This window comes from Amphibalanus amphitrite, unplaced genomic scaffold, assembly GCF_019059575.1.
Source record: "Amphibalanus amphitrite isolate SeventyFive unplaced genomic scaffold, NRLGWU_Aamphi_draft 000225F_arrow, whole genome shotgun sequence".
In the NCBI taxonomy this organism is placed as follows: domain Eukaryota; kingdom Metazoa; phylum Arthropoda; class Thecostraca; order Balanomorpha; family Balanidae; genus Amphibalanus; species Amphibalanus amphitrite.
Window position 1 is genome coordinate 595,001 of NW_024881720.1, and position 27,138 is coordinate 622,138.

General features: G+C 60.7%; 1 protein-coding gene across 4 annotated transcripts in view; it reads left to right on the top strand.

Annotated features, from left to right (window-relative positions):
• LOC122385618 (terminal nucleotidyltransferase 5C-like) overlaps window positions 1-27,138 on the top strand; it is a 69,017-nt gene that overhangs the window by 13,032 nt on the left and 28,847 nt on the right. For 2 of the 4 annotated variants that reach the window (XM_043373997.1, XM_043373999.1), the window contains exons 1-2: window positions 2,275-2,459; window positions 13,591-15,152. In XM_043373997.1, the coding sequence (XP_043229932.1) occupies window positions 13,639-14,799 (1,161 nt within the window). In that variant the 5' untranslated portion in view covers window positions 2,275-2,459; window positions 13,591-13,638 and the 3' untranslated portion in view covers window positions 14,800-15,152. Of the gene's footprint in view, window positions 1-2,274; window positions 2,460-13,590; window positions 15,153-27,138 lie in introns of those variants that run through there. The other 2 variants (XM_043373996.1, XM_043373995.1) reach the window with 1 other exon arrangement.

The window sequence follows — 27,138 nt, forward strand, 5'->3', positions numbered from 1 at the left end:
CAAAGCATTTATTAGCAACAAATTTGACTTTGTTTTGAGAAGTCTGTGATTGATCTTGACCTTGTCTTCCTCTCCATTTTACTGCAATGCAATTACATTATCCAAAACCCTGTTTAATACAGCACTAGCTTCACCATTATCATCTAATATTTAAGGCAGCATTTGTCACTTCATCATCACCCGCATCACCCCACAAAGCTTCAACTTCGCTCAACTTCAAGAAGCCTTGTAGTGAGCGATGCTGTCATGATCCTGTGGATAATTTATTTTCTTCAATTAGTGTTCTCTTTCCTGCTCTCTCTACAGATACAGATCGCTAGCAATTTAATCATAAGCACTCATAAAATATAATTGGCTTTTGGCTTGACTCGCACACAGCAGTTTCAAAACTGAACACATCTAAAAACATTTCAATGTCGCAGCTGCGCCAGGTTGAGGAACCGATATAGCTCAAAAACTAATTGAAAATAATTGAACAACTATGTTTTTCTGGTACTTCATTTTTCAGCAAAAGTGGCCTACATCCTTCTTGAATTAATTTTAAGATTTCAAATTTTTTACAAGGAATTTTGATTTAAGTGGACCTAAGCAAAAAAGAAAAGAAAAACTTTATTTTATTCAGTTTAATCATTAATGCAAATGGCCGCCGCCTGTAAGGCCGCCATTATGAAAGAGATGACACGTGACGTGTGTCTATGCTTCCGTAAAATTATGGACATTTTACTTAGATTTCATCGCGATATCATTACAGTGGTGTCTGCTATCTATCAGTGTGCATCGTAAGTAATTATTTATCAAGTTTTGTTGTGTTACACATTTGTTTATGAAGAAAAATTGGCTGCGTCAGTATCGTCACCAATCACCATGCTACTTGGGTTTAACTGTAGGTATCATGGGCTTTGTTTACATTAATGGTGTAGCCAGCCCAAGGTGTAGCCCATCATTGTCAATTGGGTCACCACTTTTGGATCATGATAACACGCTTAACCCTGTCTTGACCGGACTCGAAATGAATGACTTGAATTGAAAGAAGGTTTGATGGTTCAGGCATGGACAAGATTCAGGGTTCAAGTTATTTTCCTAACACCTCATGCAGTTACCTTGAATCCACATTCCAGTAAAATAACTGACCTGAATATTTGTTAATAATTACAAAATAAGTTATAATTTTTTTTTTGCAATGCAAATAATTAAGAGATTGCCTGATTTGTTTTTGTTACCTTATTTCAAAGTATTAGGTACCTTTCAAGGCTTATCATATGTCTTGAGAAAGTTTGAAGCATTTGTTTGATAATTCCCTGATTTCGGTATCTAGTCGGTATTTCCCCCTGTTTCTGAAAATCGGTTCGGTTTTGGTATACTCTCAGTGGCTTTGGTCGGTATCGGTTTGGTATTGGTTTCCAAAATTTCTGAAATTGACATCACTAGACCTCACCCCAGTGCCGCTCCGGACTGCGGGGGGACACGGACCTCACCCCAGTGCCGCTCCGGACCGCGGGGGGTCGGGGGACCTCACCCCAGTGCCGCTCCGGACCGCGGGGGGACCTCACCCCAGTGCCGCTCCGGACGGCGGGGGGGGGGGGGGGACCTCACCCCAGTGCCGCTCCGGACCGTGGGGGGGGGGGACCTCACCCCAGTGCCGCTCCGGACCGCGGGGGCGGCGCGCCGAGTGGCAGCCGCCGACGGTGGCCGGTCTATTCGTGGCGCGCCGCGACGTATTCGGCGCGCCGCTGGACGGCGGGACATCACGGCGTCACCGGGTGTCCGACCCCCCCCCCCGCCGCCGACTCCGGACCCGGGGCGCCGTGGAGCCCTGGACTGGGTCTCAGACCTGACCGGTGACAGAGGCGGCCCCATTCCCGGCTCAGAGCACGGCCGTCCGCTCCTAGCAATATCGCAGTGACGAGCGGCTCCTGGCCGCCGGCCGTATGGCAGAGGTCCCCCCCCCCCCGGTCCGCCCACGTACCCTGTGGCCGGAACCTGCGCGAACCGCCCCCCCCCCCTCCTGTGCATCGATCGCGATGACGTCACGAATCAGCGCCGGCTGCCGGCGGCGGTGTACGCGTGACATTCTGGAACGATCGGGTGCGTCTATCAGCGACAGGGGCGGGGGCGGGGGCGGGGGCGGCCGCGCGCGCGCCGACCTTCCCGCCGCCGGCGCTCCGCTCTGCTCAGTGTGTGACGTCACTCAGTTCAGGGTGTGACGTCACTCAGTTCAGGGTGTGACGTCACTCAGCGGCAGCGGGCGGCGGCGGCGGCGGCGGAGCGGCAGGCGGCGGCAGTTGGTCGGGCGCTGCTGCGGGGGAAGGTGTTCGCTACTGAAGCAGCACGCGGTCAGTCTAGTTCAGACGGTGCACCACGACTGCTTCTCTCTGTCTGTCTGTAATTTGAGCGCACAAGCCGAGTCTCCGTTCCGGCGCTCACAGCGGTACCTATCGACTTGGTCAGCGCCCGTACTGGTGAGTGGCGGCGACGAACAGTCACTGCTCCAGCTGTTAGCTACTGAAGTAATAGAACTGGACTTCATCGGCCAGTTTTCATTTCATCTGTCCCCCAGTCTTCCACCAAAGAGTGGATCCATTGCCGTCCTCGCCGTGTCGATGTTGTTCTTCAGCGGCGCCACACACGGGGTACTGCCTCATAACACAATATTGAACGCCATATTTTGATCGAAACCGAAAAAAATGCTACTGGCTGCATGTGTCTTACCGTCGTAAAATATTCCAAAGTTTTCAAAATAATGGTCCATTAAAGAGTCCACCTTTAAACTGAGGCATAAATTATGTTTGTCTTTGAAAACCCCTTTGTTTGGCGGCTGGGGCGCCCTAACACAGAAGTAGCTTCAGTTGCACGCACGCTGCACAGGAAATGATTGGTGCGTTGTGTCACTGTCATCCTTTTTCTCAAGCCCAGTGTGGCTTTACTGATATATTTCGCCGCACCCGGTACCCTGCATTAGTTGTGTATTTACTATTTGGTCGTCTTCATACGGCTATTTGCTGACGTAAAATGTAAGTACCTACATTATGTAGGTCTGTCATACCTATGTATATTTAAGTAGGTGATTATCAAGTTTTGTAGATCTAGGTGTCTGTCTGCAGTTTCCGAACTTTTTCGGCACCCGAGTCATGTTCCAGAGCAGGTTACCGAATACCGTTTCACCGATTCAATTAACTGCGTCACGTTTTCCTGAGCTGGACGCTGGCGGCTGGCCTTGAATTGGCTAACGCTGCCGCTCCATGGGCGTTTCAGGGCTGTGCGTGGTGGGGGTGGGGGTGGGGTCCGGCGTCAGGTGGGGAGGAGTGCGGGGGGGGGGGGCTGACCAGCGTGGCGGCCCTGGCCCGCTGCCAACACCGACTCACGCCACGCCACGCCGGGCTGTTCAGTGTTCACCCCGCGCAGAACTTTACTAACCCTTCGAGCATTCTTGACGCTTCTACACTATATTTATTTCGCAGAGAGCGTGGTCTTTTTTTGTAAATGCTTGGTTAGGAAATAAAGGAATAAAGGAAATAAAGGAAGGTTAAGGAAATAGTTCACTTTCCTGAAATTAGTATTTTGCTATGGATTTATGTTTTTTTATGCTCAAAATGATCAGAAAATAAAACAAAACGTTTTTGTAAAAAGGATTATTTTCTATATTTTAGTGTAAGAAGAACTATATTCTATATAAAATAATGTTTGACGCGGAAGCTTATTACGCGTTGACCAATCATATTGCGTAGGACAAACCCATCGGCTGTAAGCAGCATTCTGATTGGCTGACGGTGACGTGACTGCATTCCTCAGCAAGGCACGCATTCCTCTGCAAGGCACTCTTTTCGGAACGAAAAATGGAATATCTTCGTCTAGGGTGATCGTTGGGCCGTAAAAGCTTCTGATTTGTGCTAGTCTCAGCGCAAGCAACAAAACTGCTATTCCAGTTCCAAACCCCATGTTAAAAGTGAACTATTTCCTTTAACACATAATGACTCCCCTAAAGGAGGTATCTTCCCTCAATGTACCAAACTACGCCTGTGGCCCGTCGCGCCAGGTCGACAGGGCTGGAGCCGCGCGTGGTGGCCGCAGCCGCCACCTCCGTCCCGTCGGCGCCGGGCCGCCGGTATTTCGGTGTGACGGAGGCGCCGCGCCGTCGCGTCGGCGCCGACGGCAGCCCGCGGGGGCGGCCGTCGGACGGGATGACCGGCCGCCCCGCCCCCGCCCCCGTCCCCGGCCGGCCGCCCCCGCGAGCCGCGGCCGGAGCCGTCTCCTGTCTGACCCCGGGGAGGGAGAGGGGGGAGCCGCTGAGCGGGCAGCTGAGGAGCGGTGGGCGCCGGGCTCAAAGTAGGACACCGGCGGGCCCTGAACCACTCGAACCAGAGGCTCCGGCACGCTGCGGGGCGCTCTTGGAACGCGGCCGGTGCGACACCGGTCCGGCTGGGCGGCCCGGCCCGGACCGGCCCGGACCGGACCGGACGGCAGCTCCCGGATCTCGCGGATCTGTCCGATGCTGCCTGGCGGGCCTCCTTTCTGCCCGATTGCGCAACCCGTCTGAGCGCTGCCCGTCTGCCGAGTGCCGCGGAGGTACGGACGGGGAGGGGCAGGGGGAGGTGCCCCGCCCGCCGCGGCGCCCGCTCAAAACAACTCCGCTCCCGGATGCGGCTGCCGGCTGCAGGGTGCGGCAGCTCACGCGCAGCTCACGCGCCGGGACGCTCACCAGCTGTGAGCGCTGCTTCAAAGGGGGCACGGGCACAGCGCGGGCGAGCGCCGGCCGGCCGGTGCGCCGATCCGAGCACCGTCCCCGGCGGCGGCCCGATTCCCAGCCAGCTAACGGCGGCGGTGGTAACTGGTAACCCGGTGCAGAGGAGAGGGGTGGCGGGCCGCCGACAGCGCCCAGCGCCGGCCATGGGACGCTGCGCGGGGAGCTGCTGTGCTGTCCCTATGGGAGGCCGTCGGCTACTGGGCCGATACCGGGCTGTTACCGGGCCGATACCTGACTGTTACCAGGCTGTTACCGGGCCGGCTACCGGGCCAATTTCGGGCTGTTACCGGGCCGATACCGGACTGCTACCGGGCTGTTACCGGGCCGGCTATCGGGCTTTTACCGGGTTGTTACCGGACTGTTACTGGGCCGATACCGGACTGTTACTGGGCCGATACCGGACTGTTACCGGGCTGTTACCGGGCTGTTACCGGGCTTTTACCGGGTTGTTACCGGACTGTTACGGGATCAGCTGTTCCGGGAGAGTCTGTCAGCGTCTGTCAGCGGGCGCCGGCCGGGCAGACCCTGGATCCTGTCCCGGCCGAGTTACGGCAGTCTCGCCACATGTGGTTTCCCTCTCAGTATGATCCGAGTGTCGTGCCTTTATCCCGCACCGGAGCATAATCGCAGCCAGACCGGAGTCCAATCGGAGCTGCCGACTGGCCCAGCGGCCGTGGAATGTGGTCAGTCCGATTTTCCTTCCCCACTCCCCGGGGACGCCGGGCCGGCCGGCCGGCATGCGTCTCATGAGAGGCTCTAACGGTCCCCGGCAGACCTGTCGGGCGGGGGGGGGGGGGGAGCTCACTCTGAAAGAGAAAGCAGCTGCGGTGCTCGGTGGAGCGTCCCGCCGTCCGCTGGCGGCTCTGGGCCAGCCGGCGGGGCGCCGGCGCCCCGGCTCCCACGGCGGCGCCCGGCGCCCGGCCGACATCGAAACACAGGCCCTCGATCGGGCGGGGAACTATTCATTCAGTTTGACGCCTTTAGGGCGAGCCGGAGGCTATTGGCTGACGCCATCGTGGCGTATATTGTTCGACTGCTTTCGAAGATAATGTCAAGGCTTGATCTGTGAGAATACACCCGCATATACGAGTTACCGTCAATGGACTGTTCTCGCTCCGTTCTCGGACGGTTCTCCGTACTGGCTCGGTCCATTATACCCTGGCTCGGTACGCTCCGTTCTCGCTCCGTTCTCGCTCCGTTCTCGTTCCGTCCTCGCTCCGTTCTCGGTCTGTCCTCGCTCCGTTCTCGCTCCGTTCTCCAGCGGTCCTCGGTCGGTTTTCGATCTGTTCTCGCTCCGTTCTAGTTCTGCTCTCGGTCGGCTCTCGGTCGGTGCGCGGGCACGCCGAGCTGTTATGCGTCCGCCGCTGTACGGCGATGTTGTCTGTGGCGCCGTCTGGCCCTGAGTGTCGCCGCTGCGGCCGCCGCGTGGCCACGTGCCGGTGCGTTTCACTTTTGGCGCGATGTCCGGCGCCGGCGGCGCTGCCGGCCAGACAGCCATTCATGGCGGCGCGCGCGGCGTGCGGCCGGGCCCGTCTGCCCGGCCCGGCGAAAGCTGCGGCCGCCGCCGGCCGCCGGTGAAAATAGCCGCGCACATTGCGATGCACGCTGCACGATGGATTAACATAATATATCCGGGCGGCGGGCGAGGCGTTTGCGAAAATCCGTCGCTGCGCCGGCGAGTCTCGGTAAGATGGGCTGGTCGTACATAGCTGAGGGAGCTCAGCCTGCCGCTGTGGATGGTAACCGGTGGAATTTCTGGCGCGCCGGTCGTCTCCGAGCCGTCTCTGGACTGTCTCCGGGCGGTGACCGCCGGCCGCGGTCTGGCCGGGGAGACCGGCCGCCACACTGCTGCGCTGACCGCCGAGCCGCGGTCCGAGCAGGGAGAGTGGCCGGTCCGGGCCCACCTCCGGACCGGAGAGTCCGGGTCCGCCAGACCGGAGAGTCCGGGTCCGCCAGACCGGAGAGTCCGGGTCCGCCAGACCGGAAACCCAGATGGACTCGGGCGCGTCCGGGGGGCATATGGGAAGAAAATATCGTCATGCTCCAACAATGGAAAGATCGGAGCCAGTGAAGAGCGGCCCAGTTTTAGGCGCCCAGTTATGAGTGTGGACGGGCGCGGATCACCATTGTCTCCGGCCGTGGGACATAGTGTTTGGCCGACTGTTCCCTGTTACCAGGCAGCGCCGAGCCACAAACGGGCCCACCGAGACATTCGGGTCCCGCCGAGGTCTCGCGGACGAGCCCACTGGGACAGAAGGTTCCGGTAGGAGGCAGACCAGGCCGAGCGCTGCCATTCGCTGGTGCTTTATGTCCTAAAGGCTGCGGTGAGCTGTCTTTTCCCGTTGACGGCTGTGCGCGCTCGGCTGTGTCTGTGTTCAGCGCTCGGCTGTGTCCGTGTTCAGCGCTCGGCTGTGTCCGTGTTCAGCGCTCGGCTGTGTCCGTGTTCAGTGCCCGGCTGTGTCCGTGTTCAGCGCTCGGCTGTGTCCGTGTTCAGCGCTCGGCTGTGTCCGGTTGTTCGAGTGACGCGGCCGGTGTTTGGTCGGCCGGCGGCCCGTCCCGCTCTGCCGCTGTTAGTGGCCGCAGGTGTTTAACCGGGCGGCGGACGGATGGACGCCCGGCGGCGACTACTTTCTTCTGCGGTCTCCGCGGTGGTCCGACACCTGCGACGGGCGATGAACGGGCGCCGGGGACTGTTTCCAGCATCTGCAGGTGTTACCAGCCGGAGAGCGTGAGCGCGCACTGCGGTCAGTCGCTTGCGCAGCCGCCCCGGTCCTCGGTCGCTCCCTGTATGTACGGCCGAGTACACCGAGACAGCTCTGCTGTGCGCCGTTGAGTGGCGGATTTCGGGATGTCGGCTCTGCTGTCCGCCGGTGACAGCGGCGGCAGTGGTGACGGATGTGACGGATGTCAGCGGTCCATTGGCAGCGTGACAGCTGCAGTCGGTGACAGGGGCGGATGTCGGGATGTCAGGTGTGAGTCGTGACGGATGTCGGGCCGTCCGCGGACCGAGTGTGGCAATGTGACAGCTGCTGGGTAGGCGCGGGGAAAGCTAGCTGGACTGGCGGGCGCCCCGAGCTCCGCGGTATAGAGAAACAGCCGAGACTGAGCAGTCCAACGGCCGGGACTGAGCAGTCCAACGGCCGAGACTGAGCAGTCCAGCGGCCGGGACTGAGCAGTCCAACGGCCGAGACTGAGCAGTCCAGCGGCCGGGACTGACCAGTCCAGCAGCCGAGACTGAGCACTGAGCTGACAGCCGAGACTGAGCAGTCCAACAGCCGGGACTGAGCAGTGAGCTGACAGCCGAGACGGAGCAGTCCAACGGCCGAGACTGAGCAGTCCAATGGCCGAGACTGAGCAGTCCAGCGGCCGCTGGACTGTCTTCTGGTCCAGCTCACCAGGTCACCGGTCACGTGCATCCCCGCCGCTCACCAGGTCACCGGTCACGTGCTCCCCGCCGCTCACCAAGTCACCGGTCACGCGCTCTTAGCCTCTCAGCAGGTCACCGGTCACGCGCTCTTAGCCTCTCGGCCGGCCCGGTGACGATGTAGAGTGCCGCCTTCTGATTCTGTTCAGCGTTATCTACAGCCCTGACAAGTGCAGCACTGTAGGTATGTGCGTCGTGTCACGCACGTGCGACGTTCACACTCCGCGTGCTTCCTGCACTGCTTGGTGAAGATAGTCGGGTCGGAATCTTTCCGCGCTGCTGCGTCCTGATGGAAATCGAGAGCCAAAACCAGCTGCTAGGGCCTGTTCTACACTGGGTCAGAGATAGCTGTTGAAGTTATTATCGGCCTGAAGGGAATCATATCGGCCGGTACTTACATCTGGGCCGCTCAATATAGAGCCATTGTTCTCAATTAGTGCAGCAACACGAGGCGAGGTGTGCAAATGATCTGCACGCCTTACAGCGGCATTCGGCTTTAAAACGAAGATCGTATCGGCCGGTAGCGCGTTGGCTCTTTCCGTTGAGAAAGCTGTCGTTGTAGCGCTAACTGTCTTCTTCTGCCAATAATAGCCGAGCTCGGGGCGCAATACCGCCGGCGCGGTCTCTGCCCGCGGGTCAGCGCTGCGTCCGGGAGACCAGCGGTCCCGACCGGGGAGACCAGCGGTCCCGGCCGGGAGACCAGCGGTCCCGGCCGGAGAGACCAGTGCAGCGGTCCGGCCGGAGAGACCAGCGGTCCGGCCGGAGAGACCAGCGGTCCCGACCGGTCCCGGTCCGATCCGGGCCGGCGCTGTCCCGAGTCCCGGCGCTGTCGGCTCAGGACTACGGACTGTGGAGGGCTGCTGCTGGGCTGCTGCCGGGCTGCTGCTGCTGCTGGCGCGCCGCTGGACTGCTGCTGGGATGCTGCTGGCTGCTGCTGGGCTGCTGGGCTGCTGGAGCGCCGGCCGCCGCTCGCCGCTCACCGCTCGCCGCCGGGGCCGACTGACCCACATGGCAGAGCCGACCCGCGGCGGGCAGCACGCACACGGCCCGGGCCGCCGCGTGACCTGGTCACCGGGCGGCTCCGGCTCCGGCTCCGGCTCCGGGCTCTGCCAACTGCGCAGTGTCATAACCGGAGCGTCGGCACTCGGCAGTCGATAGTCGCGGAAACCCGACCGTCCAGACGTCTGTACCCCACAGACCTGCAGGTGCTGCCTACCATGTGATCGCTGCAATAATCACATTGCGAATTTTACGTTGCACATTATTCTCATAATTGTGTTGGGCTTTTAGTCTCTATGTTAGACGCATTATTTGCCACTTACAAAACTTTAGGGTTCAGAATTCATATCACCCTCAGCTATTTTATCCTGTAAAACTGCCCTCATCTGCTGCCAGGTCCCTCTGACCGGTCTTGAGGCGTCCCGGCCTTTTTCTGGGCGCTTTCGGTGGTTCTTCTTTCACATCATCAAACGAGATCGTTTGCTTTGACTAATTAGGGCTAAATCAGACGTGGAATAAAAAAAAACACGGCCACCACGTCTTCCACAGAGCTCCCGTGGCAAGCGCACTGCGCTCGGAGGCGAGTCAGTCGCAGTCGGAGCTCCGCACTGTCTCTGAGATCGATCGATTCGTGTCCGGCGCGGCGCCCAGCAGACGCGCCGTGCGCCGCGTTAGCCCCAGTCTCCGCGCGGAGAGAGAGCGAGATGTCAGATGGCGTCTCTCTCTCGGCAGCGGATGTCGTCACCACCGCGCTAGTTTCGCCGCGCTGCTCCGAGAGCTGCTTGAAGCCAGCTCGCGCCGATGGCGGCGCGGCGGCGGCGCTCGTGGAGCGGTTGCGTCACGCTGGCTGTGCGCCGATTACGGCGCCCTGCCGGCGGCCCCGGAGGCTGGCCAGGTGAAACAGCACGATCTGCGCCGCGCGCCGCGCCGCGCCGCGCCGGCCGCGGTCAAATGGTCAATCGGCCGCCGCGGGGCGGAGGGCGGCAGCGGCGAGCGCTGAATGGAAACTTAATCGGCACCAGTCTGGAGCGGCTGGGTTCCGGCCTGGGGCACAACGCGGATCTTTTTACTTATCAGAAACACTTGATGCATGCGGTAACTGATACGAATGAACGCCAATCCAAATGTTTGAAAAGGTTTTATGATGCCGCCGTGACCGTTGTGTACCTACCACTGTTAGACGCTGTTTTAGCTGGACAGGCGTTTCCCTGCGGCTGTGTGCCTGCACCGTCGCCCGTCGGTCACGCTGCTGCCGGTAGGTACAGGTGTGCGCTGGTTGTCTGATGTTCAGTCCTGCCCGGGGACTTCTTCCGCCCTCTGTGGAGTGTGAACTGTGAGCCAGGCCGCGCCGAGTCCGGCAGCCACACGTCTTATATCGTAAAAGGGACAAGTACAAAAAAGGAACGCTGAGTTTAAGCAAATAAATTTCGCCATATTTTCACCGAACATTACCATGTCATTGAAATATGTCGAAATTCAATACCTATCATCAACACGTTGTGTATTTTAGACTACTTCGGAAAGATCACGGCTTTCAAGTTCAGCCACTTTTTCGGACTACTTTCAGGTTATTTGCACAATGTCAGATGCCACCTAATTCCAGTGCCACGGACGAGGATGAACCCTGGCGCCTTGCCTCAATTGGAGCATTTCCACTTGCCTATCTGTCTTTGTTTCATCCTTCCACCTACCGGTTTTGCACGGACTTCGATGTTATTCACAATGCACATTGCACAATACGTAGGCTCATATTTATGGCCATTATTTGCGGCTCATGAGCAGACTGGTTCTTAATCCAGAATGAATGGACGGGCGGTGGCTGGCCTTGGGCATCACTAACCTTGGATAATATTGGGCCGTTTCGTCTGCAACCAGCGAGCCCATCACTGGCGTGCAGAACCCGATGACCTTGTCATAATCAGCGCCGTGACTCCCATAAATCATAGACGGCGAGTGCGACCGGCCGCTCACCGAACGGTGGAAGCAGCGCGCACTTGGCGCGCATTCTGTTTTTTTTTTTTTCAAAGAATGCCTGCCGTGAAACTGTCCCTTGGGGTTCCCCAATCCCCAGCATGCCGTGGACTCGGCTGCCGCCACTGGCCGCTTGGGCCGACTCAGGGGCCGCCGGACAGGCCGGTGACACAGTGGCCGCTGGACAGTGGACAAGCCTTCTCAGTGACTGCTACACAGGCCCTCTCAGTGGCTACTACACACAACACAGACTGTCCCAGTGGCTGCCACACAGACCCTCTCAGTGACCGCTGGACAGTGGACAGGCCCTATCAGTGGCCGACTCAGTGGCTGCTGGACAGTGGACACTGGACAGGCCCCATCAGTGGCCGACTCAGGGGCCGCCGGACAGCGGACAGGCCTCATCAGTGGCCGACTCAGTGGCCGCTGGACAGACCCTCGCAGTGCAGGTGACCGGCCGCCGGGCGCCGGCGGGCCCTGACCTCCCGGCCCTGCCATCGACCGGCCGCCTGCCTGTTTGTCGGGTCTCTACGACTACGGCCGGCCGGCCGAGGTCAGCGCCGGTCAGCCGGCCGTGCTCCTCGGTCCGCAGCCGTTCTCTGTAGGTGTGCGGCTCTGTTCTCTGAAGGTGTGCGGCTTTGCAGCTGTCTGCGTGCTGTACCGCGGACAGCTGCTCTACAACGCTGCGTTCGCGGCCGTGGCGGCTCTGCACACTGCACACGTTTGCAGTGAGGATCGAAGCGGGCAGTGACGAATGTCGGTTATGTAACTGCCGACGGCGGGCGCCCACGGGGCCGGCTGACCCCGGGCGGGCGCCCACGGGTATATGCGGCCGACCGCGGGCGGGCGCCCACGGGTATTTGCGGCCGACCGCGGGCGCTGGTATAGACACGCGCAGTCGGTTCGACTCCGGACGGCCGGTCCGTTGTCGGGCGGGGGAGGGGGCATGGAAACCCGGTGCGCCGCCGCGGGGGGGGGGGGGGCACGAAAATGGAGCCCGTCTGCTGCGACTGGTGGTCAAGGCTGCTCAAAGTGACGCGTAGAGATTTGCGGAGTGGCTGTGTTTTGCTGACCCGGTGTTGGTGACATGGGACTGTTCGGTGGGACAGAGTCGTCCCAATCAACAGCCGGTCGTCCCAGCGATCCCGCGTCGTCCTAGCGCGCCCCTGGCTGTCCCAGCGGGCCCCGTCGTCCCAGTGGGTCCCCAATTCCGCGCACTCACTGACACTTATCACCGTTTAGAAATGAGAAAGCTGCCCGGTCTCCCTGAACTCTGCTTCGCCATGCTTAGTCATCGAAATCTCAAATCACCCTTCCAAGAGGAGACTACCATTCCGTTTGTAGGCTATCACCTGGCTTCTCTGCTGGGTAGTTACGTAGTTACAGCTAGGTAGTTACGGTACCTCATCATTTGCACGGCAGTAGAACAGGCGACGCCTGCGGGCGTTCAGTGATGGTCCGTGGTGAGTGGACTGCCCGGGTCCGCAGTCAGCGCCGCTCGGTGGGACCCCGCTACCCTCGGTGGTCCTTGGTGACTGGACTGCCCGGGTCCGCAGTCAGCGCCGCTCGGAGGGACCCCGCTACCCTCGGTGGTCCTTGGTGACTGGACTGCCCGGGTCCGCAGTCAGCGCCGGTCGGAGGGACCGCCCTACCCTCGGCGTTGTCCGTGCGCACTGCGCAGCATGCCGCGCTGGCGCCGTGCTGAGTGCAGACGCCTGTCATCCTCCCTCCGGTGTGAAGTGACCTTGCCTGCCCAGTCATTATTGTTAGCGGGCCTTCACCGGGGAAGGAGTTGGGGGTTCGGGTTGGCTGAAAAAGTGAAGAGAACCCCTTGCTCGATCCAATGCTCCGTCCGTGTGTTGTGTCTCGCCCGCACTGATCGCCGTGTGTTGCGTCTCGCCTGACCCCGTCTCTGTATGTTGCGTCTCGCCCAGGGCTGCGGAGTCGGAGTCGGAGTCGGAGTCGGAGTCGGTCGGAGTCGACAGTTGTGACCGGTGTCGGAGTCGGAGTCGGAGTCGATTTTAGAAACCCGAGCCGGAGTCGGAGTCGGAGTCACCGAAAATCTGTCGACTCCGCAGCCCTGCTAGGTCTGCGGAGTCGGAGTCGCGAGTTGGAGTCGGTCGGAGTCGACAATTCTGCCCGGAGTCGGAGTCGGAGTCGGAGCTGGTTTTTGAAAGCCGGAGTCGGAGTCGGAGTCGGAGTCGCCGAAAATCCATCGACTCCGCAGCCCTGGCTCGCCTGACTCGGTCTCCGTGTGTTGCGTCTCGCCTGACTCGGTCCCCGTGTGCTGCGTCTCGCCTGACTCGGTCCCCGTATGTTGCGACTTGCCCGCACTGGTCCCCGTGTGTATCGTCTCGCCTGACTCGGTCTGTGTGTCTGTGTGTTGCAGAGCGGCACGCTGCTGGTCCCCGTATGTTGCGTCTCGCCTGACTCGGTCTGTGTGTGTGTGTTGCAGAGCGGCACGCTGCTGGTGACCCGGGAGCAGGCCACGCTGCTGGAGAAGATGGAGCGCCTGCTGAACAGCCCCAGCCAGGAGGACCAGCACCTGGCCACGCTCACCTTCGACCAGGTGCGCCGGCTGGACGGCGTGCTCAACGACCTGGTGCCCATCCACGGGCGCGGCAACTTCCCCACCCTGGAGGTGAAGCTCAAGGACCTGGTGGAGGTGGTGCGCGCCCGGCTGGAGGCGGACGGCGTGCACGTCAGCAGCGTGCGCGTCAACGGCGGCGCCGCCAGCCACATCCTCAACACGGACGACAGCCAGGTGTACAACGACCTGGACCTCATCTTCCTGGTGGACCTGCAGACGCCCAAGGACTACGACCGCGTGAAGACGGCCGTGCTGCAGTCGCTGCTCGACTTTCTGCCCGAGGGAGTCAGCAAGACCAGGATGAGCTCGTGCAGCATGAAGGAGGGCTACGTGCACAAGATGGTGAAGGTGAACGACACGGACCGGTGGTCGCTCATCTCGCTGTCCAACAACGGCGGCCGCAACGTGGAGCTCAAGTTCGTCGACTCGATGAAGCGCAAGTTCGAGTTCTCAGTGGACTCGTTCCAGATCCTGCTGGACTCGATCCTGCTGTTTTACCGGTGCGCCGAGCAGAAACTGATCACGGAGAACTTTTACCCGACCGTGGTGGGTGTCAGCGTGTACGGCGACTTCCAGGAGGCGCTCTACCACCTGCAGAAGAAGCTGATCGCCACCCGGCGGCCCGAGGAGATCCGCGGCGGCGGCCTCCTCAAGTACTGCAACCTGCTCGTCAAAGACTACAAGCCCGCCCAGCCGGAGGGCATCAAGACCCTGGAGCGCTACATGTGCTCGAGGTTCTTCATCGACTTCCCGGACGTGATGCAGCAGCGGAACAAGCTGGAGACCTACCTGTCGAACCACTTTGTGGGCACGGACGAGCCTCTCAAGTACGCCTACCTGATGGTGTTGCACAAGGTGGTGGGCGACTCGACCGTGTGCCTCATGAGCCACGAGCGGCGCCAGACGCTCGGGCTGATCGAGGAGATCGCCTTCGCCGTGTACGTGCAGCAGCAGCAGCGCATGCTGCAGAAACACTACGACGCCCAGCTGGCCGGCGGCGGCGCCGTCATCCTGGCGCCCTTCTACCCGGCCCAATCGTATCCGTGCACGTGCAGCTGGCTCAACTGCGCCTAACGGCCGCCGCGCGCCGGTCGGCAGCGCGCCGGCCGGTGATATTGGCCGCTGCCGGGGCGGCACGTCCCCTCCCCTGCCCTCCCCTGTCCTCCGCTGCCCTCCCCTGGCCCCTCCCCGGGACGTCCCACTCATCTCACCCGTCCCCCGCCCCTCTCAGCCCCCTCCCTCCCTGTCCCGCCAGCACCCCCCGGCGGCTGACCTCTGACCTGCCCGCCGCCACCGCGCCGCCGCGTCTGCCTCAACGTCTCGTCGGAGTCCACCAAAACTTCGGCCTCCGCCTCGGGAAATCTGCGCCCCGTCTGCGACCTCAGCTCCAGCGCCGGGACCAGCGCGACGGCCGGCCGCTCCGCCAGGTAAGCGCTGCTGTCAGGGAGGGCTGACTGTGACGTGTTCCGCTATCCCGTGCCGATCTGACCATGCTGCGCGCCGTGTGACTGCCGGCCACGGTGCCCCCGGCGGACGGACGGACGGCGGCGGCGCTCCACATTGCACTGGGTGAGAGCCGCGCTCTGCCTGGCGCTGCCCCGCTGCTGGCTCCGACTCTAATTGGGCCCGGTGACGAACGGTGGCCGCCGGCCTCTCCAGGAAGGCAGGGGCCGCGACCGGGGCAGTGCCGAGACGGAGATCAGCGGCCGGAGGGGCTACCACCTAACGGCCGGCGCAGTAGGCGCTGCATAATGCAGATGGAAATTACTGTCGCTGGTGTAACGGTATTGTAATTGCAATACGGAAGCTGGCCAGAACGATTTGGGGATGATGCTAGGGAGCGATAAAGTAGTCATGTGAGGTGAGGTCGGTCATGTGACACACATTCTGTCGGCCATTAATTGCACCTCCTCAGTAGGTCCCCAACGCTCGTTTGCTGCTAATAATAGCAGCGAAATGCTTTTCTACATTGTACTGGATTTACGAGATACATTTCATCGAAGGGTCATTATCCCTTCTGCCTGGCCTCTCGGTAGGCAACATGTGTCTCCGCAAATCGGGTCACCGATGACCGAGGGGCGTTCTTCCCGGCGGGACTGGGGAGGGGGGCCCGGCGTGGCGCTCTCTCTCTCTCTCTCTCTCTCTCTCTCTCTCTCTCTCTCTCTCTCTCTCTCTCTCCCGAGTCCTTAGCGGTGGCTCAGCGCACCGCTGGCAGCCTCCCAGAACAACTTTTACCGGCCAGCCGAAGCCAGCTCGCCAACCCGCTATTTTCTCGTCACTCGGCGGCTCAAGGCCCCGGGTGACACCTCGGCTGGCCGGCCAGTCGGCAGTGGCCCGGCCCCGGCCCCGGCCCCGGCCCCGGCCCCGGCCCCGGCCCGCACCTGGCCCAGGGCGCGCATGCGCGTGAAAATCGGGGTCAGCAGAGCGTCGGGCCGATCCAGATGAGGCGGCGGCCGCTGCTCTCGGGCCAGAGCGGTGCACCGCCCGCCAGCACGGGCCGGCCCGGACCGACCGGCGCGCCGCCGGTGGTCCTTCCTTCCGCCTTCGATGGCCGAGCAGCCGCGGATGTGATCGAGGTTGGCTGTGATTTTGACGTCATTTTGACGTCATTATTGAAATCAATTCATTTCAATAAGAAATTGATGGGACAAATAAGGTGTATTTTGCTGCTGAAGGTAATGACGAGATTCTGAAAAAGGCCTGCAGGTCAGGCGCATGTCAAACATGACCTAAAGTGAGACCAGTGTCGTCTGCAAGACCGCCGGCCCTAGTGTTCGGCGGTTCTTGGGGACCGGCCGCTGCGCTGCACCTCTCCGCCCAGTCAGCTGACGGCCTCCCGTCCAGCGGTGTGCTGACTGCTGACCGTGGTCCGGCTGACGCCCTCCCGTCCAGCGGTGTGCGCTGGCCGGCGGCTCCGGATGGCCTGACTGGGTCAGACGAGCCGTGCACTGGGCCGTGCATTGTGCGGCAAGGTCGCCACGACATGAAAAGGGGCCGGGAGGACCGCTGCTGCTAGGTGTGGGCGGCAGCGATCAGCGGTCGTCAGGACAGCCTGCTCCAGCCCGTCTGAGTGAGCTGTCCACTGGGTCTGTTCGGGCGGGACTGGAGCACTCCGCCCTCCGTCACGCAGCAGACTGAGTGCGGAGCCGTCACGGAGCCGTCACGGAGCCGAGTGCGGAGCCGTCACGGAGCCGTCACGGAGCCGTCACGGAACCGAGTGCGGAGCCGTCACGGAGCCGAGTGCGGAGCCGTCACGGAGCCGTCACGGAACCGAGTGCGGAGCCGTTACCCGGCGACGGCCCCCGGCGGCTCAGATCAGCTGAGCGACTGGGCGCTACTGATTTCCCTGCGTATCGGCAGCTGACGGCTGACGCCATGTGCCGAGTGTCGTCTCTGCGGGAGCATGTGCTCAGCTCGGCTCGTCAGCCCGCCTCTGTCAGCCCTGTTCAGCGCCGGTCACGTGGTGTCTAGGGCCGGTAAAAAGCCCGGTGAAACCCAGGCCACGTGACCGCCGGCCGGCCGGCGGTCACTTTCCCGCGGCGGAGCGTCTGGCGGGCGACCAAAGCACGACCGAGACGCGCCGTCTTCGCCACCGGTGCCCGCCGCCTGTCCTGCCGTCTGCCGGTCCCCGCTGTCTGCCCTGCCGTCTGCCGGTGACCGCCGCCTGCCCTGCCGTCTGCCGGTCCCCGCCGCCTGTCCCGCTGTCTGCCCTGCTGTCTGGCGGGCCCCAGCTGTCGGCCCTGTGCTCCGCTGGCAGACGTCTGTATTTCCGCTACAGAACTCTTCCTTACCGAGACATCTCTGAGCTCGGGCTCGGAGCTGCGGGTCGGCAGCCCAGCCCACCATCTGCCTTAGTTCAACCACTGGCGGACCGCCCAGCAACACAGCACGTGTGCGCCCGGTGGCGGGCGGCCGGCCGGCCGGGTCAGCTGGTCGGACCGACTCCGGGGCGCCGCCCCCCCCCCCCCCGTCTGGCTGAGGGGGGGGGGGGCGCCGTCTGGTCTGGTCCGGCCCCGACGGCCGCCGGCTGTAGTCAGGTCGGCGGTGGAGGGGACCCCAGCCCCAGCACAGGGCGGGACAGCGAGCTCCCGACTGTGGACAGGCCGGCCGCAGACCGCACCCAGCCGGCGGCACGGTGCCAGAGCCGTCCAACTGCGATAGTTTCCCAGTTTGGCAAACTGTCGTGTGTGTGTTGGTGTCTCGCCCTCTGCTGTTCCGTTCTGTTGTGTCCGGGACTCCGGCTTCCCTGACACGGAGATGCGCGGACGGCTCCGGGCTGGCCGCTGTGCCAGCCCCTGACCGGGACTGCACCGAGAGGGGCGGCCACGGACACTGACCCGGACTGCACCGAGAGGGGCGGCCAGGGACACTGACCGGGACTGTACTGAGAGGGGCGGCCAGGAACACTGACCAGCACTGCGCTGAGAGGGCCAGGCGCTGACCTGACCCGGACTGCAGTGGGGGCCGACCCGTTACCTCCTCATCACCAAGATCTCGCCCCTGAGCTATGGCCGCTCTCTCCAGACAGTGCAACTGCACAATCGTCGGCCTGTCATTAGGCCGTGATTAGTGTAATGGCGGCCCGGCGGCGACCGGCCAGTAGGTGCGGCGCGGCCGGCCTGGCCTGACCTGGCACTGGGGACTGGGCCGGCCTGGGACTGGGAACCGGGGCTGACCTGGGACTGGGGACTGGGGCGGCCTGGGACTGTGGCGGCCTGGGCCGACCTGGGACTGGGGACTGGGGCGGCCTGGGCCGACCTGGGACTGGGGACTGGGGCGGCCTGGGACTGGGGACTGGGGCGGCCTGGGACTGGGGACTGGGCCGACCTGGGACTGTGGCGGCCTGGCCTGACCTGGCACTGGGGACTGGGCCGACCTGGGACTGTGGCGGCCTGGCCCGACCTGGGACTGCGGCGCGGCCGGCCTGACCTGGGACTGGGGACTGGGGCGGCCTGGCCTGACCTGGGACTGCGGCGCGGCCGACCTGTGCCTCGTTTCATAAAACTCTGCCGTAACTTACACCTTTCCGTAATTCACACCCTTTCAAACTACGGAGCGCAAATAAAGCCGTTTCATAAAGCCACAACTGGAATTGTTTACACCTCCGTAAATAAGCACAGTTGCGTAGCTGCCGTAATTTATCAAGCGTCCTACAAATTACAATTTCATGTCAAAATTTATTTCTTTACGAGAAATTATAAAACAGTTATGTTGATTTTAAATATTGAAAAATATTTATGAAAAAAAACCACTGGCGGATCCAGGCTTGCGTTTTGGGGGGGGCCAACTCATGCGGAGCCAAACCTAGGGTACCCCCAAATCCTGTTTTCTCATCGGATTTAGGCCACTTATTTTTCGTCACAGCTCTGACAATATTAATTTTTTTTAACTAAAAAGAAAAATATATAAATGGTAGACCACCCGACCCATGCCTTTATATTACTTTGTGAACACTTACCATTGCTTTTGTCGACCAGTTAACCCGCTTCGAGTCAGTTCTTGGGTCCCTTTGCGGGCCGGGAGGTGGTAAAACACCCCCAGTCTAACTCGGCTCCTGGGCCACGCACTGATTGAACTATGTTTCATTATCGTTTGGGGGAGGGGCAAACGGGCCACTTTAGGCCTCTGGGAAAGGGGCATGGCCCTAAATGCCCCCTCCCTGGATCCGCCAGTGTAAGACACCATTGGAGCTGCAGTTGGGTACCTCAGACGTCAGGGTACGCCCTCAGATGTATAGGACTTGCGTGGAGACCTCTTATGCTGTAGTGGACTGAAAGGACCCAAAGGAGCCCGTCTAGGGCTCCCGGAGAATAAAGATAGACGTGGGCCCTCAGGAGCCCGCCAGAGCCCCCAATGAGGGATAAGTGAGGGATACCAAGTGCCTGCAATTGCATATTCCATAAGCCATAACGCCTTTACAAATCAATATATTATGTATCAGTGGCAGATACAAGGGGGGCCACATGGGTCATGACCCCCCTTGGTGCCCGGGGGCACCACCGGCCAAGCAGGGGCACCACCGGCCTAGCAGGAGCACCACCAGCCCGCCAGGGGCACCACAGGCCTAGCAAGGGCACCACGGGCCTGTGACGGGTCCCACAGGCTTGTCAGGGACACCCCAGGTCTGTCAGGGACACCAGAGACCTGCCAGGGGCACCACCGGCCTCGCAGGGGCACCATGGGCCTGTTAGGGGCACCAAAGGCCTAGCAGGGGTACCACAGGCCTTACAGGGGCACCACCGGCCTTGCAGGGGCACCAGAGGCCTAGCAGGGGCACCACAGTCCTGTCAGGGCCCAGGGGCACCAGGGGCCTAGCAGGGGCACCACAGGCCTGCCAGGGGCACCACCGGTCTAGCCTTTACAAATCAATATATTATGTATCAGTGGCAGATCCAAGGGGGGCCACATGGGTCATGACCCCCCTTGGTGCCCGGGTGGTGCCTGTCAGGGGCACCACCGGCCTAGCAGGGGCACCACCAGCCCGCCAGGGGCACCACAGGCCTAGCAAGGGCACCACGGGCCTGCCAGGGGCACCACCGGTCTAGCCTTTACAAATCAATATATTATGTATCAGTGGCAGATCCAAGGGGGGCCACATGGGTCATGACCCCCCTTGGTGCCCGGGTGGTGCCTGTCAGGGGCACCACCGGCCTAGCAGGGGCACCACCAGCCCGCCAGGGGCACCACAGGCCTAGCAAGGGCACCACGGGCCTGTGAGGGGCCCACAGGCTTGTCAGGGGCACCCCAGGTCTGTCAGGGGCCCTGCCGGCCTCGCAGGCATCACGGCATCACGCAGGGGCACCTTGGGCCTGTCGGGGACATCACGGGCCTGTTGGGGGCGCTTTAGGCTTGTCAGTGGCACCGCAGTCCTGTCAGGTCCCAGGGGCATCAGCAGCCTAGCAGGGGCACCCTAGGCCCGCCAGAGCCACCACAGGCCTGCCAGGGTCCAGGGGCACCACAGGCCTAGCAAGGGCACCATGGACCTGTCAGGGGCACCTCAGGCTCCCGTGCCCCCCCCCCCCCTGGATCGGCCAGTGATGCCACACCACGCGAAACACCGCCAACTACCAGCTGCCGCGCCATAAACACGTGCCAACAACAGTCTTTTTTAAGGTCGACTCCTCTCGCGCAACTTTTGACTGACCCTCACTGCTACCATATTGCTTCCATATTATGCTGTGGAAAGCTTTACTTCACCAAGTGGCTAAAAACCTCCATCAAGGTATATTTTCTTAGCATTTTTTCGGACGTTTTTGGGGGGGCCAAACCGGCCACTTTAGGCCTTTGGGGGGGGCCATGGCCCCCGTGGCCCCCCCCTGGATCCGCCAGTGAAAAAAACAATATGATTTTGCTGACCATCCTTTAATAAATCAATTTAATGAAAACAGCAGAAAGTCAGCTAAGCAGAAGTGCCTAACTACGAAAGTGGCGCGACGCGGCGAATAAACAAAATTCCGATAGTGGCCACAAAAAAGCGACTGGTACAGAAGATTTGCAGTTCCTTTTTCGCCTTCCGGCTTTTCTTTCTTCCTCTCGGGCTCAACATTATAAAATGGGTTAAAAATTGGCTTCGAATCTCAAAATTTATTCAAAATCACGCAACATTTTTGTGCGTAGTGTACACCACTGATATCAAGAATATGATAAAATATTTGGCGTTAAATACGTTGTTTTATGAAACCCAAATGGCATCAATTCAATTGGTCCGGAATCGAGCATTTGCCGTAAATGAAGCTCCGTAATTTCGATGGCGTGAATTACTCCGGTCTCCGGCTTTATGAAACCGAATTGGCATCAAATACGCCAAACTGGCATGATTGACGGAATGCCGTAAGTAATTCCTTTTATGAAACAAGGCCCTGTGGGGCTTGGGACTGGGGCGGCCTGGCCTGACCTGGGACTGCGGTGCGGCCGGCCTGGGCCGACCTGGGACTGCGGCGCGACCGGCCTTCGGTAGAGCTGGGGACTGGGGCGGCCCCTCCGAGTGTCCCGGAGCCCCGTTTGTCCCCCGCAGCGGTCGGTCCGGTCTCCGCTGAGAGGCGGAGTGAGGCGTTATTTCGTTAGTTCCAGCCCACCGACGACGGGGCCGCTGGAACCCGCCGCTCTGTCTCCAGTGACCGCCCTCGGCAGATCGCCGGCCCGATCAGGAGCAGGTGCGGTGGGACTATAGGAGCCCGGGGCTAGGTGGGCGTTGCCGCATTGCCGGATTTAGACTTGCATTGGCTATCACTAGTTACTAATTCGCGGGTCAGTAGACTAATTCGCGGGTGGAACAGCTACGATTCCTAGGATGCCTAGAAGTGACGGTGACGACCAAGAGCGAATCGGAGGCGGATGGGTGTTCCCTGGACCACTGACCGACCGTTGACCGGATCAATATGTCGACCATTCCGCCGTCGGCCCGGTAGTCACCCGTCCCGTCCGTCCCCGCTCCCAGTGGGCAGTACTGGGAGACGGCTGTCCACTGTCCCATAGACGGTCTGTTCACTCTCCGGCAGTGACGGCCAGGGTATATTGAGTGAACGGCGGCCAGTGAGCGGGAAACTGCACCGGCGTGCGGGGGCGAACCTTTCTGAAAGCGTTTCAATTACGGAGCGAGCTTCAGAGAAGGCCAAATCGTCGCGCATCGCTGCTGGGAACTTTGGTTTCCCCCTGCTCTTCCGCTCCCGGCGCTGGCCGGCTAATCCGACGAATGGATCGGATCGCGGCGGTCCTCTGCAGATGACTAGCTGATGATTATGCTGGAACATCAAAGCAGGTGTCGCCGGGCGTCAGGGCGGCGATTTCGACCTGGATATGTCCGCATCAATACCGCGCAGTGAGCAGGGATCCGGAGCGGGGTTCCGGTGAAAAACGCCGATTGTACCCGCTCTACCATAAAGTTCTGGTAAAAAGCATGTACCTAGGTCCGGTGAACTCCCTGATCTCTGTTGGGCGTACTTCCGCTCCAAACGTTGCGGGCGGGCTCTTCCTGGCCGCTGAACGCCCGGCTCTGCCGTTCGGCGCCGCTCGGCCGAGCAGCTGCCCGGACCTCGGCAAACGCTGCCGGCCGACTTTTACCGCCGCGGGAACTGGGAGAGCTGTTTGACCCGGGCCGCGGCCCGGCCCGGCCCGGCCCGGTCTGCGGGACTGGGCCTCTGTCCGCTGGCACCGGCTACGGCACTTTGACGCCGTCATGCTGACATCCAGTTCAGTTGTGCATCAGTGACTGGCTGTATTTCCTGTGCCGTGGTGAGCAGAGCGCTCCCCAGATGATGAGGTGGAGGAGAACGGTTATTAGGCGGGAGGAGCTGACCTGCAGCGGGCGGCAGCCGGTGCGCAGACCGCCTGGGCTCTGCCGGGCTGGGCTCGCTGGGTTCGGCCCGACTGGGACGGCGCTGGGTTCGGCCCGGCTGGGACTGCGCTGGGCTGGATCAGACGTGCCAGGGAGGTGTTGCAGTCCCAGAGGACCTCGCACCGGGAACCCCACGCGCCCCGACAGCCGACCGGCCGCTCGAGACGCACCTCACCTGGACACTCCAGAGTCCAGAGTTGGCCGCTCGGGACGCACCTCACCTGGACACTGCAGGGTTCTCGTATTTGTTTACTGTCCGAGACGGGCAAGAAGGCACCTTTGGAGACAAGTGTCTTGTTTTTGTTCGGAAACTGATTGTGTTATTCGCCGTTTTCAAGTTCCTTGCACGCGGTGGCAGCCTGAACCAAAACATAACAGCAAGACGGCGCAACAGTTCCCAGAAAAGACTACTGATTCTGGTCGGGCCGGACGGGGAGGCTCGCCGCCGGTTTTTGGAGACAAACACCACGGCGATTGTAGCGAGCGATTAGACCCGGCACGCCGGGCTTGGGTAATCACTGCTCGTTGTCAAGGTCATCGCTGAACTCTTCTCGGCCTGTTTCCAGCTACGATTGGTATCATTGTCTGTACTCCAGCGTGGAAAAACGACACAGACAGGTTTCCGTCGGTAAAGATAGAGGTAGCTCGCTTCTGTTTGTGCTTACAGACAACGTGTTAATTAGAGCCTAGGCAAAGATATGCGATTAACTGTCGTGTGCAAATGAGATGACTCAGCTTCTTCACTGGTTCTAAGCAGTGAAGTTGATATAAATGCGTATAGCATTTATCTAAGTAACAGGTTAAGTGTAGGTCAGATGCAAGTCTCTCGTCTGTGGGCTCTCTTTCGCCCAAGGTAGGTCCACCAAGGGTCACTTCAGTCCCTGGCGATAGGCAGGCGCGGATACAAGGGGGGGCATGGCCCCCCCCCCCTTGGCCGATTTTTTATTTTTTTTTCAAAAATAAAATAAAAAGTTAAAAAGCTGAAAAGGGGGCCTCCTGAAAATAAAGTGGCCGAAATCCGATGAGTTTTTTTTTTAACCTACCCACTTAGTTATTTCTCGTTCGTTCATTTATTTCATAATTCGTTTATTCATGTTGAGATGTTGCCTGAACAGCTAGATAAGCTCAATAGACGCAGTTTTTTTTTGGGGGGGGGGGCCAACAAGTGGGAAGATGGGGCCTCCAACAGGTGGGATTATGGGGGCCTCCTGGTTTCTAATGGCCCCTCCCTTGGAGATTTTCTGGATCCGCCCCTGGCGATAGGTACCTGATGACGGCCACAGACAGCCGTCGGGCGTGGGGAAAAGCTCCCCGTCTGTGGCTGGTCCCTCCGGGCCTCCCATCTGTCTGCTATCGGCCGAGAGAGCTGGGGAGATCACTGCTGCCGCGGCCCACGGCGTCGCCCTCTCGGTAGGTACCCCGGCCGCCGGACGGAACCGTGTCTGTAGAGGTTAATGTCGGAGTCACTGCATAGTGCATATGTCACCCTGCCGGCGCGCGGGTGACTTTCACTCTTGTCCTCTGTCCGCCTCGCTCTCCGCCCTCGCTCAGTGTCCTCTGCCCGCCTCGCTCTCCGCCGTCGCTCAGCTGCCGCCCGTCGTTCCGGTGGTCCGAGCGCAGCTCTGAGCTGGTGCTCGTACCTCTACCATGCACAGAGTTACCCGGGGGCAGAGCAGGGTACTGAGTGGCCCTCTCAACCCCCCGTACCGGACGGGGCGGAGGGCACCTGGCGTGGTGCCAGCGAGGAACCAGCGGCGGCTGGCACCCGGCCAGCGCAGTGAGGTCGCCCGGCCGGCTACGACCGGACGTGCCGCCCCGTCTGCGCCACGTGCACGGCACGGCTGCACGTGTACGGCCGTCGTGTGACCCTCCATCCCCTCCAGCCGTAGCTGGCGCCCTCCATGGCGGCGGGCGCGCGTATTCTTGGCACGGCGGCGGTTTTTTTTTTGCCCGCTGCCCGCGCAGTCGGTTTCCCCCGGACTGTCCACGCAGGGATGGGGAGGGAGGGGAGCCTTTCACCAACGGATCACGGCTGCCGCGGCCCCAGCCGGAAGCATCTGCCTTATGCTCCTCGTGTTCTTATGAACGCTGACGCCTTTTGCACAACACAGAGCATTTGTCGCTGGCATGAGATCCAGGCTACGGTTGAGCCCTCTGAATTATATGTGCGACACTGCTCCGTCCGTGAACCACACCCCTCCCCTCTACCCCCCCCCCCGTCCGCTGACGCGCACCTCTCGTGGCGACCTTGGCCAGCGGGGGGGGGGGGGCTTCAAGGTTGTCCCGGCAGGACACGCCCAGTACCGCCCTCCCCACCTGTCTGAGGGCTCTCTGGCAGGGCAGCGCGCCAGCCCCCAGTCGGTCGCAGCCGATTTGCGCGGGCAGTCCGCCGCGGCGTCACCGGCCGGGGCCGCTCCTTTTCTCGCCGCCGCGCCGCGCAGGCCGGCTGTGTGGCCGTCGAGCGCCGCGGCGTTTCTCTCCGTCTGTCCGGAAAGAAAGCTGAGCGGCGCCGCATCGCGTCACGGCCGGCCGGCCAGTTCCGGCTGGCGCCCGGGGGTGGACGAAACTGACCGCCCGGGGGTGGACGAAACTGACCGCCCGCCCGCGCCGCCCGCGGGCCGACGAAATTGACCTCCCGCGTCGCCCGGGGGTGAACGGAACTGACCTCTCCGCCCCCGGCTGTCTGGCCGCACTGGGCCGCGGAGACGGCATGGGCTTAGTCCGGGTCAGGTCCGGACTCCGGGGTGTCTCCGCCGGTCGTGGGACGGTTATCTAAGGCTGTCCCTCTGGTGCGGTGCCCGCTCCGGCTCGGCCGCAGTACAGCCGGCCATTCGGGGTCGCTCGGCCGGCTGCCTGTCGGCGGCGGCCTATTGGAGTCGGTCGGTCGGCGGCGGCCGGCCGCTAAATATGGCCCGCCGGCCGCCGACACCGACGACGGCCAGCGTCCACCGGAACCAGGCGGGGGCGGCGTCCCATATGGCAGCATATGGCAGCCAGCTTCCCACGGCGCCCGCCGCGTATATTCGGATGCAGTATGAGCAGAGCATGGGTCCCGAAAAATTCCTCAGAAACTAGAGAAATTCTCGGACACACACGACGGGTACCATATGAATGCGGGTGAGACTAAATGCTTACTTCGAAATTTAAGCTGCGTTGCGGCATTGGCGGTTATGTGCGGCGTGTATGCCGCATGATTAGTAAGCGGCGACCACTAAATTAAAAACTCAATAGCTTTGACCTGTTTTCAATGGATAACACTGCATACCAAAAATGTCCATCGCTCTCGTCATAGGATATTTAGATTTAAATAACTAACTTATCTACATCATCGTTTTGAACCAAATTAATACTTTCAACTTGACCCTCGCCCGTATAGGTGTTTTTTTCCAGCCGCGAACGTATAAGGTATAACCCCTTGCCGTTTCGCTCATGATCAAGCTAGAGCTTCGCGGAAAAAACCAGCGTGTTGCCCGTGACGAGAGGAAGCCGATGATACCCAATTTTAAGATCCTAGGTCATCGGTTGACCTTCCAGGTCAGGTCAATGACCCAAAAGGCAGGAAAATTGGGACCTGTTAGAACGTTGGACGTGGTGAACGTGGGACCTGAAAAAGTTGCACCTCTATGTAATATGTGGGTTCGATATACTGTGTGACGTTCCAAGAACTATTTGGGAAAAGTTGCACCTCCGGAGAGATGGACGGACGGACGGAGAGACGGATGGAAGGACGAAGAGACTGATGACGGACGGACGGACTGAGAGACGGAAGGGCGGACGGACGGACGGACGGATGGAGAGGAGAGACGAACGGACGGACGGACGGACTGAGAGACGGAAGGGCGGGCGAACGGACGGAGAGACGGACAAAGAGATGGACAAAGAGATGGACAGACGGACGAGAGAGAGAGAGAGAGAGAGAGAGAGAGAGAGAGAGAGAGAGAGAGAGAGAGAGAGAGAGAGAGAGGGAGAAGGGTGGTGAGAGAAAGGAGGATCAGATGAAGGAAAAGACTTAGAGATATGGATATTACTTGTCAGAGACTCGGGGAGGACGGGAAGGAGACTGATACCTAAAGAGAGGA